The 12,616-nt window shown below is 49.0% G+C and overlaps 1 protein-coding gene across 2 annotated transcripts; it reads left to right on the top strand.

Moving 5' to 3' along the window:
• The first annotated feature begins 622 nt into the window (after positions 1–622).
• Positions 623–6,379, top strand: Npas4 (neuronal PAS domain protein 4). 2 transcript variants are annotated; one of them, XM_034513763.2, is made up of 8 exons: positions 625–1,111; positions 1,877–2,028; positions 2,203–2,305; positions 2,414–2,687; positions 2,875–2,984; positions 3,311–3,446; positions 3,576–5,005; positions 5,636–6,379. In XM_034513763.2, exons 1-8 carry the CDS (start codon positions 937–939, stop codon positions 5,662–5,664), a joined length of 2,409 nt encoding a protein of 802 aa, XP_034369654.1. In that variant the 5' UTR covers positions 625–936; the 3' UTR covers positions 5,665–6,379. The 2 variants fall into 2 exon arrangements, with proteins under 2 accessions (XP_076771528.1, XP_034369654.1); XM_076915413.1 differs by having other exon boundaries at positions 623–1,111; positions 3,576–6,359.
• The last annotated feature ends 6,237 nt before the right edge of the window (positions 6,380–12,616 follow it).

Raw genomic sequence — 12,616 nt, 5'->3', positions numbered from 1 at the left:
TTCCCCGACAGGTGGCTAAGATTAACTAATAGAGGAAAAAGGAATCACTGCAGATCACAGTGGAGATATTTGTGTTCCTGTGCTGCTGAGGAAATATGATCAAGGCCGAATTCAGGTGGTCTCTTCTCCACAGGACCACCATTCCACCCTATCCTGGAGATTTAGACCCTCAGGCCAGGGCATGGAGGCGAAGAAGGAATTATTTATTTGAAACTGGCTAAGGGACTTTCAGAGTAAATAGACCCCAGAAAAGACCCCCAGTTGTGACCTAGCCCCGCCCCCCCAAACCAAGGAAAGTCTCTCGTGTGATTTTGACTCCTGCCTGGCAGATGGCGGCAAATTGGCTAAGGACCAAGCCCCTTCTCATCCTTTGCCTCCTTAGGAAAGTCAGTGTTGATAGCAGCCCCTCCTTGCCTTCTACAAACTCTCCTGATAAGGGCTTCAGACCACCCTAACCCATGTACTGCTTCTCCTTCCAGTAGAATACAATGGAAAAACTAGGTCCCTGCACCCCATCCTTGGCTCTGCACAGCTCTCGCCAGCCGGCCCCCTCCGCACCCTCCCTTCTCCCCCCTCTCCCCCGCCCCCTCCCTCTCCCGTTCGACGTCACGAGATGACGTCGGAAGCCAGGGAGGGAGGAGGAGCACCCCCCTCCCCAGCCAGTGGCTCCCGCTGCAGCTTGCTTTAGCCCAGCCTCCCGCCTCCCGCTCCCCCCCCCGTCTCTAAAACGAGCCCCCCACGCCTGTCAGGAGCTATATAAGGCGGATCGAGGCAGGCGAGGGGGGCAGCGCTGCCGAGCGGAGCCCAGGAGTGGAGCGAGAGCGAGCAAGAGCCTGAGCAAAAAGACCGGGAAGCAAGGAAGAGGAAGCCTCCGGTGCATCGGGAAAGGATCGCAGGTGCTTGGGAGCCGGAGCTGGAGCTCCACAGCCGGCAGTCATGTACCGATCCACCAAGGGCGCCTCCAAGGCGCGCCGCGACCAGATCAACGCCGAGATTCGGAACCTCAAGGAACTGCTGCCGTTGGCTGAAGCGGACAAGGTCCGACTGTCCTACCTGCACATCATGAGTCTTGCCTGCATCTACACACGCAAGGGTGTCTTCTTTGCTGGAGGTGAGCGAGCTTGGGCTACCGGAGACCAGAGCTGACGGGGACCAGGGATGGAGATGCTGAGGGAACGCGCTAAGACTGCCGCTTGTCTAGGACAGCGTGCTGGAAGCCTGTGGAGAGAAGGGACTTGAGGGGACCCTGGACTTCCTACTTTTTCTTCTGAGCTCCATCTAGACTAGCCTGAACGATAGTCCTAGCACCGGATTTGTGGGAGATAGAGCGCTAAAACAGAATGATACGGGTTCCCATTGCCTCAGAGGCACTCCAGGAATCCGGAGTGTACGGAAGGAAGCCTGGCAAGCTGCAAGGAAAGCTTGTAAAGGCAAAGTATGGGGAAGGGTAGCAATGCTAGGAAATGCTGAAGAGGGTCTTTCTAGGCTCTCTGGGCGCTGTCCGACGTCCTGAAGCCAGCACCCTTATTGGTGCTGCCCGTGGTGCTGAAATGGCCACAGCCCCTTCTCAGGTGCTGTCCGCGGTGCTGAACCCCAGTGCTTTCGGGAGAGCTCTGTCCACAGTGCTGACAGCTGAGGGCCGCTAAGGTTCCCGCCAGGCTTGGAAGTCCGGGGGGGGGGGGGGGGGGCTCCCTGACTAGATAGTTTTAGCAACAGGTCGTCTGGCCAAGATCCACAAGCATAGGGTCAACAGGTGTTTGCAGAAGTAGGTCTGTGAGAATTTCCTGTGTCTTCTCTGAGACTCAGAAGATGTTCTCTTCATTTCTGTTTTGTCTCTGAGTCTTATCCTGACTCACCACATCTTCTCACCCTACAGGCACTCCTTTGGCTGGCCCCACGGGGCTTCTCTCTGCTCAAGAGCTTGAAGACATCGTGGCAGCACTACCTGGATTTCTGCTTGTGTTCACAGCTGAGGGGAAGTTACTATACCTGTCGGAGAGTGTGAGCGAGCATCTGGGTCACTCTATGGTGGGTACTGAGAGTCCTTGCATCTCAGGTTGAGGCATATGTGGGATAAAATGAGGTGTTCACTACTGAAAACAGAGTTACTGGAGGCGGGGGTGGGGGATTCTTCCCTAAGGAAAGTCATTGGTTGCATGTTGGCTCTTGCTGTCTTCCCTAACGATCACCTCTCCTTTCTAGGTGGACCTGGTTGCCCAGGGTGACAGTATCTACGACATCATTGACCCTGCTGACCACCTCACTGTGCGCCAGCAGCTCACCATGTCCTCTGCTCTGGATGCAGGTAAGAACCTCTTCTTGCTTCTCCAGTCCACTCTTCTGCTGCCCTGCCCCGACTAACTACTTTCCTCCGATGCCCACCCTCTGAGTTAGTTTTGTTTTGCTTACCTAGATCGCCTTTTCCGTTGTCGATTCAACACCTCCAAGTCCCTCCGGCGCCAGAGTGCAGGCAACAAACTGGTGCTTATTCGAGGTCGATTCCATGCTCACCCACCTGGGGCCTACTGGGCAGGAAACCCCGTGTTCACAGCTTTCTGTACCCCACTGGAGCCAAGACCCCGCCCTGGCCCTGGCCCTGGCCCTGGCCCTGGTCCTGCTTCTCTCTTCCTGGCTATGTTCCAGAGCCGGCATGCTAAAGACCTAGCCCTACTGGACATTTCTGAAAGGTAAGCCCAAAGTGTTCAAACTCCAGTAAGAAGGGAGGCCAGAAAGAAGGGAACCTTAGATTTGTGAACTTAGATTCAGGGCAGGGAGGATGGGGATTAAGTGGGCAGAGAACATGGGAGGGAGTGAAGTGCATGCATTTTGAGTAAGGAAAACAGAAAGTTGACCTCATCATTTCCACCTTCCCAGTGTCCTAATCTACCTGGGCTTTGAGCGCAGCGAACTGCTCTGTAAATCATGGTATGGACTGCTACACCCCGAGGACCTGGCCCACGCTTCTTCTCAACACTACCGCCTGTGTGAGTGTCCTGAGAGGCTGTGAATAACACAGGAAGCTGGGAGAAAGCATGGGAAACAGGCAGGAATGGGCTGTGGTCCAAACTGATGTTAAGGCATTTTGGAGGCTACAGAGCAAACTTGAGGATGAGAAGTCAGGGCAAGAATAGGACAGACTTAGGAAACACTGGGTGATAAGGTCAAGGTGGGGAGCCTAGAGGTACAGGTTAGGGTAGTCAGAAGAGAGTATGTCATGGCTCCCGCAATTCAGTGTAGAGGTAAGAAAGGTGGGTGTGTAGGTTGTGTTGCTTGATGGACCTTCTAATCCTGTATCCCTTTTTCTCCCCAGTGGCTGAAAGTGGAGATATTCAGGCTGAAATGGTTGTAAGACTTCAAGCCAAGCATGGAGGCTGGACATGGATTTACTGCATGCTATACTCAGAAGGTCCAGAAGGCCCTATTACTGCCAATAACTACCCTATCAGGTAAGCTGTAAGATACAAGGTGGTGGGTAGGGGAGGGGGACCGAGGTCAGCATAGAGGGAATGCTGTGAGGAAAACTACTCTGGTAATGGACAGCAAACCCTTACAAGCTGCTGCTTCTTTCCCCCCAGTGACACGGAAGCCTGGAGCCTCCGCCAGCAGCTAAACTCTGAAGACACCCAGGCAGCCTATGTTCTAGGCACCACAGCTGTGCTACCCTCATTCTCTGAGAATGTCTTCTCCCAGGAGCAATGCTCTAATCCACTCCTTACACCAGCCCTGGGGACTCCTAGAAGTGCCAGCTTCCCCAGGGCTCCTGAACTAGGTGTGATCCCAACATCAGAAGAGCTTCCCCAACCCTCCAAAGAGCTGGGCTTCAGTTACCTGCCATTCCCTGCTAGGCCTGAGCCTTCCCTCCAAGCAGACCTGAGCAAGGATTTGGTGTGTACGCCACCTTACACACCCCACCAGCCAGGAGGCTGTGCCTTCCTCTTCAGCCTCCATGAACCCTTCCAGACTCACTTGCCCCCTCCGTCCAGCTCTCTCCAAGAACAGCTGACGCCAAGCACAGTGACTTTCTCTGAACAGTTGACACCCAGCAGTGCAACCTTCCCAGACCCACTAACCAGTTCACTACAAGGACAGTTGACTGAAAGCTCAGCCAGAAGCTTTGAAGACCAGTTGACTCCCTGCGCCTCTACCTTCTCTGACCAGCTACTTCCCGGCACTGCCACATTCCCAGAACCTCTGGGTAGCCCCGCCCATGAGCAGCTGACACCTCCCAGCACAGCACTCCAAGCCCATCTGAACAGTCCCAGCCAAACCTTCCCAGAGCAACTGAGCCCCAATCCCACCAAGACTTACTTCGCCCAGGAGGGATGCAGTTTTCTCTATGAGAAGTTGCCCCCAAGTCCTAGCAGCCCTGGTAATGGGGACTGTACACTCCTGGCCCTAGCTCAGCTCCGGGGCCCCCTCTCTGTGGACGTCCCCCTGGTGCCTGAAGGCCTGCTCACACCTGAGGCCTCTCCGGTCAAGCAAAGTTTCTTCCACTACACAGAAAAAGAGCAAAATGAAATAGACCGTCTCATCCAGCAGATCACCCAGTTGGCTCAGGGCATGGACAGGCCCTTCTCAGCTGAGGCTGGCACTGGGGGGCTGGAGCCACTTGGAGGGCTGGAGCCCCTGAACCCCAACCTGTCCCTGTCAGGGGCTGGACCCCCTGTGCTTAGCCTGGATCTTAAACCCTGGAAGTGCCAGGAGCTGGACTTCCTGGTTGGCCCTGATAATTTATTCCTGGAAGAGACACCAGTGGAAGACATCTTCATGGATCTTTCTACTCCAGACCCCAATGGGGAATGGGGTTCAGGGGATCCTGAGGCAGAGGTCCCAGGAGGGACCCTGTCACCTTGCAACAACCTGTCCCCAGAAGATCACAGCTTCCTGGAGGACTTGGCCACCTATGAAACCGCCTTTGAGACAGGTGTCTCAACATTCCCCTACGAAGGGTTTGCTGATGAGTTGCATCAACTCCAGAGCCAAGTGCAAGACAGCTTCCATGACGGTGAGTCCGGCCTAAATGTCCAGGAGCCCTGTCCCTCTAATCAGACATCGGATAGATTGGGTGACTCTGTTCCCTGCTCTGAAACTTTGTTTTCTTAAGAGAACAATATCACCTACTAAGGAGAGTAGTGAGATAAGAATGATGCAAAGCTTTGAGTGAAAGATGAGTAGACCTGGTGGGTGGGGCAGGTGAGATGGGAATAACATGACAGACAATCCCTAGGCAAAAGCTTGAAGGCTTGTGAGAGACCTAGACCAGACAACACCCCCATTTTATAGACAAAAACAATCAAGGCTCCAGAGTTAAAAAAAAAATTTAAGTCACATAAAAATTTATAGAAGTTGATGCTTCCCCCTAAAGGGGACACAGAGCAACAGTTGGTTACAATTAGAGGAAAAAATGAACAGTGCCAAGCCCCTAGCTCCATTCTGGTGGCCCTGTGCTGTTTGTCCAAAGCTGTGGCCACAGTTTCCTTCCATATTGCCTCGTATCTGCTGACACCCTGGGGATCATTTCATTTGGCTAACACATTTGAAGTCCATAGAATATAGCGATATCGTACCACAGCATGGGCCCGAGAACCTTTTACTTAATAAGTTTGACTGACTCTCTCTCTCTCTTCCCCCACAGATGGAAGTGGAGGGGAACCAACGTTTTGAATAAGTCTGTGACTTAACGTCGTCAAGTATGGCATATTGTCATCAAGACGTGGAGCCGCTCTCCACCCCCCCGGGACTGTTGGGGGGATTCTGGGGGCCAGAGGGGAATATATCTGATTCTCCAGGCCCTGAAGGATTTAGGGGGGAGGTGGGAGGGCAAGGGAGGGGAGCAACTTTTTAAAATCAAGGGACTTCGAGCGATCCCAGTTTCCATTTCAATCTGTATTCACTCGTAGTGAGCTTCCTTGAATGGATTTCAAGCGGAGAATGGGGGAGTCTCACTTCCCCACCGCGCTGCCCCATGGGCCTGGGCCAGTTCTCCACTCCTAGGGACCAAGCCACCCCTGGGCTTTGGTGGGGGAAAGGCATGGCCCACCTGGGGCTAGCCTGTGCCCTGAGGGGCTCTTGACACCCACGTAGAATTCTCTACAAACCAGTAACGGGATTTCAATTCCGATGGACTCTGCCGCCCTGGCGGCCCTTCCTGTGACTTTTGCGCCCCGCGCCTGGGGTTGGGGGGCGCGAAGAGACGCTACATTCCTTTCCGATGGAGGAAGGCAGATCTGCCGTCACACGTGTGCTTGCACGAGTGCGTGTACCTGGTGCGGGACTCACCCGGCCGCCAGACCGCCTAGGCTTGCCCAGGTGGCCACCTCGTGGTGCTGCGGTGACTTTGTAGCCAACTTTATAATAAAGTCCAGTTTGCCTTTTTGGTACCTCTGGTGTCGTGCACTATTGTGAAAAGGGAGGGGAAGAGAGGGGAGAATTTAAGGAGACCGGATAGGAGGCTGGTGCAAGAGACACAGGTTAGACCTCTTCTCAGTCCTGATATTTCTAAGCAAACTTGTTCATTTGTTCATTTGACTCTGTTTGGCCCACACTGTTAGAAGACTGTGCACTTGTCTGAAACAGACACTACACTAAAGACACTGGGGTCTTCTCTCTGCCTGGGTTTATAGTGTCCACAGTGTGGTGGGGAGGAGAGAACCTGGGGCTGGACAAGCTTGGCACTGGTTTGGATATGGGTTTAAAGTTTCTGGTCGTTTTCTGCCTGGTCTTTCGGGATATTGATTTCCTCATGGAGGCTTAGATTTTTAAACCAGAAACTGAAAGCTGTTATGCTTGCATAGGACTTTTCAGTTAGCAAATATCTAATCCACTGCAATAAAGCTCCATTTCATTGATAAAGCAACTGGATGATGGGCGTTCCCCCACAGTTACAGGTGGGGAACACATCAAGCCCTTCCCAAGCCTGGGCTGTTCTCCCAGCTCTCAAAGCTGGTGAACAACCATCTTATACCATCTTATCACAGACTCCCCAAGAAAGGCGATGTTGGTTGGAGCAGGGGCCAAGCAGTCGTCTCCTTTGACCCCTCCAAGTCTGCAAAGTGGAGCTGAGGACCAGTCACTGGGGGAGAAAATTTCAGAAAATGGTGTTTGACTCCAAACTTGAAGGCTCAATCTCACAGACTTTGGTTAGTGGGGGAACAAATGAAAGTTAAGAGGTAGAAAGACCCAGTGTGTTTAAAGCGTCCAGTTCCTCACAAGTAAGATGATGGCAGCCACTAAGAGGTAGTGTCAGGACAGGACAAAAGTCTCTTCCAACTCAAGAAGTACAGCAAAGACTCGAGTCATTTTGACCTCCAGGTCAGTGGTTTTCTGGAGACTTAAAGAAAGCATCTTCTTCAAGGAGATGACAACAACTCCAGAAACACAAGGCAGAGCCCTGAAGACTCTCTAGCCCTCACTCATTCTGAAGCCCCGCTGTGAAGACAGGCCCTTCAGATGGTCCTTCCTTCACAGAAAAGAAACTATTCACAGGGAACTTTCCCTTCTTTGATGGGTGTTTTGGTGGAGCCAAGAGCTTCCTTGTCGTCTCCAAGAGGAATCTGTCTCAGCTCTGTTCCCTCTCAGTACAGGGAGATGGCGAGATGGAGAAAGATGCTGGTACCAAGCATGATGAGCTGTGTCTGATCCTTGGTGGGAGGAGATGACCAACCCCTGAAGGTTGTCCTCTGACCTGTAACTGCACTCCAGGACTGTACTTATGCTCATAAGTGCGTACACACACACACACACTATGCACACTATGTACCACACCCATACTATAACATATATACCACACACACACCTCACACACATATACCACACACACTATACACATATATATCACACATACTACACACATATATATCACGCACACACTACACACACACTACATATGTTATACATACATAAACTACCCACACACTACATGCACTACATATACATGTATACCTTACACATACTGTAACACTATACCGCACACACTATATACATATATCACTCACACACTACACATGCTACACATACATAAACCACACACACTACATACAAATACCACACACACTACACACACAAAACACTGTACACACACCACACACACTACACACACTACATACATATACCACACACACACACACACACACACACACAGAGTGCATATACTAATAGAAAATAATAACAATTAAGAAATGGGTAAATTTAGGAAATAAAATTTCTGTGAGAACAAAAGAAAGACGTCCTGATATTTGGTGGTGGGTTGTAATAGTGTATGCTTTCTTTGTTTTTTGTTTGTTGTATACTTTTTGTTTATTTTTCCTTTTTTTTTTTTTTTTTTTTTGCTTGTTTGTTGTAACCTGTCTCTGCCTCCCGAGCACTAGATTGCCTTGGGGTGGTTTTTAAAATAATTAATTAATGTTTAAATTAAATAAAATTATTTTTATTTTTAGGACAAGGTTTCGTTATGTAGCCTTAGCTGTCCTGGGACTAATTCTGTAGACTAGGCTGGCCTTGAACTCACAGAGATCTTGCTTCTGCCTCCTGAATGCTGAGATTAGAGCTTGTAGTTGTTTTATTGTTGTTTTTTTTTTTTTTAATAAAATTGCAGATGCCTTTACATCATGCCCCATGTCCCCATGCCCTCTTGTCTTTGGTTTATTTTTGTTGTTGTGATGGTGGTGGTGGTGATAGGGTGAATTTTTTGTTTGTTTTTACTTTAGTTTTTTGAGACAGCATATTATTCTTCAGCCCAGGCCAATCTGGAGTTCACTATATAGTCCAAGCTGGCCACAGACTTTTGCAAATCTCCCTGCCTCAGCCTCCCAGGTGCTAGAATTACAGAAGAGCCAGACCGCCTGGTCCTGTGAGGAAAATGAAATAGAAGAGGCAATATCGCCACCTGCTGGAAGAAGAGGAAGCTGCTCTATTCCTGGCGCCGAGGTCCTTGCAGCTCAGAACATCTTTACCTTAGAACAAACAGGTAAACTGAGTCCCTAGGAAAGGAAAGGACTTCAGTATCTAAGAGTAACTGATGTTCTTGGAAGAGAGTGCATGAGAGAAGGTGTCTTAATCACTGTACTGCTGCTATGAGGGGACATGACCAAGGTAACAAAATTAAGCATTTAGTTGGGGTCATAGTTAGAGTTTCTGAGGGTTGCTCCATGACCATCACAGCAGGGAGCATGGTACCATGCAGGCAAACATGACACTGGAGAAATCACTGAGAGCTTACATCTGATTCACAAGACAGAGGCAGAGAGAACCATCAAAGTCCACACCTCCTCCAACAACAAACACCACCTGACCCTTCCTAAACAGACCACCAAAGGGAGACTGAGCATTCAAATATGTGAGCCTACAGGAACCATTATCATCCAAACCACAAGGGAGGGCTTGAGTTTGGGGACCAGAAAGACTGACCTCAGAGACCAAGGGGATAGCTTAGTGGGTAAAGGTGTTGGCCGCCAAGCCTGACAACCTGAGTTCAATCCCTAGGTTCTACATGGTGGAAAGAAAGAAGTGAGTGCAGTAAGTTATCCTCCAACTTCCGTGCACACCACCATACTCACGCTCACACACATACACATTCAAGAAGAAAGACAGAACCAGGATTGGTTCTACTCTTTTACATCTTTCCTGTGATAAATCATTTCTGACACCTGCCTGAACTGGGAGCAGTCCTTGGTTCTTGGAAAACTGGACAAACAGGATAGGTGGGGCCAGACAGCTGCACTTTAACTGGGAACATCACAAGAGGTAAGAAAAGGCCTGAGAACTGAAGACAAGAATTAGAGTATCATGACAGAGTAACCGGGGACTAATTTACAGTGCCACCTTCTGAGAAGGTGACACTGAGCTAACACCTAACAGATGAGAACAGAGAATGGTCAAATCTAAAGGAAGCATCTGTAAGGACATTAAAATGAGAGAGTGTTTGACCTGATTAAGAAATACAAAGAACAGTAGCTGGAGAGAAGTTTGCCCAGAACTTCTAGACCATGATAAAAAAAAAATGTAGGTTTTATTCTAGCTGTGTGTGGTACTGCACACCTGTAATCCCAGCACTCAAAAGGCTGAGGGTGGAGAATCTTGAGCTCCTGGGCCACACAGAAAGACCCTGTCTCAAAAAAAACCCACCCCCCTGCAAACAACAACAAAAACCCAGACAAAAACCAAAGTGCTGGCGTCCTAGTCAGGGTTACTATTGCTGTGATGAAACACCATGATCAAAAGCAAACTGAGGAGGAGAGGGTTTATGTGGCTTGCACTTCCACATCATAGTCCATCACCAAAGGATTCCAGAACAAGAACCCAGGCAAGACAGGAACCTGGAGGCAGGAGCTTATGCAGAGGGCACAGAGAGTGCTGCTTACTGGCTTGCTCTCCATAGCTTGTGCAGCCTGCTTTCTTATAGATCTCAGAACCAACAGCCACAATGGGCTGGGCCCTCCCCCATCAATCACTAATCACTAATTAAGAAAATGTCCTACAGTGCAATGGCTTGTCTACAGTCCAATCTTATGGAGGCATTTTCTCAATGGAGGTTTCTTCCTCTCAGATGAATGACTATAGCTCGAGTCAAGTAGACAGAAATCTAGCCAGCAGCTGGAGATCTGGCTCAGCAGTCAAGATCACATATTGCTTTTGTAGAGGACCAGAGTTGAGATCCTAGCACCCCTGTCAGGTGGCTCACAACAGTCTGTAACTCCAGCTCCAGGGGAGTCAATGCTTCTTCTAGCCTCTGTGTGCACTGTGCTCATAAGCAGATACAAACACACAGAAACATATAAGCACATATGTAAATAAAACAGAATGAATCTTAACCAATTTTACACACTGTGTAACAGGAATTTGTTTGCAACTGTTGCAATTGCAGTGTGTGTGTGTGTGTGTGTGTGTGTGTGTGTGTGAGAGAGAGAGAGAGAGAGAGAGAGAGAGAGAGAGAGAGAGATCATATGTGTTCATATACCTACACAACTAACACCAGGAGTTGTTATCCACCACTGTCCTCGGTTTCTGTACTGGTGATACTGAACCCTCATATGTTTCACTGAGGTGAAACATAACCTCAGAAAGGATGTAAGAGGGCTGGAGAGATGGCTCAGTGGTTAAGAGCACTGTCTTCTCTTCCTAGAGGCCCTGAGTTCAATTCCCAACCAACTGTAATGAAATCTGATGCCCTCTTCTGATGTGTCTAAAGACAGCAACAGTGTACTCATATATATGAAATAAATAAATCTTTTTTTTTTTTTAAAGAAAGGATGTAAGAAGTTACATTCATCACAGGATTGTTTGTAACTTTCTGTTGTTTGAGGTTCTTTAGGATAGTCTCAAACTTAGAGCAATCCCTCTAACTTAGGTTCTTTAGTACTGGGATTACAGGCATCCATTATCACAGTTTTTTGTTTGTTTTTGTTTGCGTATATGTATGTTTCTATTTGGATAGGCACATGTATGCAGGTGCCCACAAAAGCCAGAAGAGGGCGCCAATCCTCCCAGAGTTGGGGTTGCAGATGTTTGTGAGCTACTTACACGGGTTCTGGAAAATAAACTCTGGTCTCCTGCGAGAGCAGCAAGCACGCGAATCCTAAGCCGTCTCTCCAGCTTGTTCTCTCTTTTTTCTGTTCTTTCTTTTTATTTTGTTTCTGAGAGGGGTTTTCGTGTAGCACTGGCTGCTCTTGATTCTGTCCACCCAATGTTCAGGGAGTAGAGGAAGCTCTGTGTCTTAGTCAGAGTTACTGCTGTGATAAAGCACCATGACCAAAAGCAAGCTGGGGAGGAAGGGGTTTATTTCACTCACAGTTCACCATCAAAAGCAGTGATGGCAGGAACTCAAGCAGGGCAGGAACCTGGAGGCAGGAATTGATGCAGAAGCCATGGAGGAGTGCTGCTTACAGGCTTGCTCCTCGTGGCTTGCTCAGCCTGCTTTTTTTTTTTTTTTTTTTTTTTTTAATAGAAGTCAGAACCACCAACCCAAGGATGGCCCCACCTACAATGAACTGGGCCTTCCCCCATCAATCATGATCAAGAAAATGTTCTACAGGCTGTCCCACAGCCTGATCTTATGGAGGTATTTTCTCAAGTGAGGTCCCTTCTCTCAAATGACTTAATCTTGTGTCAAATAACATAAAACTATTCAGCACACACTGAGCGGCTGAAGTTCTGAGTGAACGTATACATGTTTTGTCGTAGCCACGCCTTGTCAAGGACTCCAAGACCAATTCCTCATGTGGTGCAGTTTCAAGAGAAACGGCAACGCTTTTCTTGGGAGTCTGGTATACGTTTTTTGAAGGATTGATCAGTGTGTAAAAAGATTAGCAATGCCAGTTTCCTCTTTTAGGATAGTTATAACCTGAGACTGCTCACCCACAGAGACCTACTACAGAGACTAGCTAACACCTCCCCAGGTACCAAATAGTATGGTGAGGTCCAGGCAGTGGTAGCAATAGTGTTAGATCCCACCTGATCCCAGCTTCATTGTATGTGTGTTTTTTCCCGATTTCCTTGATACCCTTAACAAGGTTCCAGGAACCCAGTTGCTAAGTGGGTTGTTATGCTGGAATTACGTATATGCTCCTCATACAGAGCCATTTATCTGGGACAAGGTCTTGCTGTGCATTGCCAGGGCTAG

Source organism: Arvicanthis niloticus, chromosome 1 (genome assembly GCF_011762505.2).
Source record: "Arvicanthis niloticus isolate mArvNil1 chromosome 1, mArvNil1.pat.X, whole genome shotgun sequence".
Lineage (NCBI taxonomy): Eukaryota > Metazoa > Chordata > Mammalia > Rodentia > Muridae > Arvicanthis > Arvicanthis niloticus.
Note: the sequence above shows the minus strand (reverse complement) of the source record. Positions and strands in the feature narration are given on the sequence as shown.

Coding starts and splice junctions, on each gene's coding strand:
- Npas4 (XM_076915413.1), top strand. CDS start 937: ATGTACCGATCCACCAAGGGCGCCTCCAAGGCGCGCCGCGACCAGATC. Junction 1,112..1,876: donor GGGTGTCTTCTTTGCTGGAG/GTGAGCGAGCTT, acceptor CTCACCCTACAG/GCACTCCTTTGGCTGGCCCC. Junction 2,029..2,202: donor AGCATCTGGGTCACTCTATG/GTGGGTACTGAG, acceptor TCTCCTTTCTAG/GTGGACCTGGTTGCCCAGGG.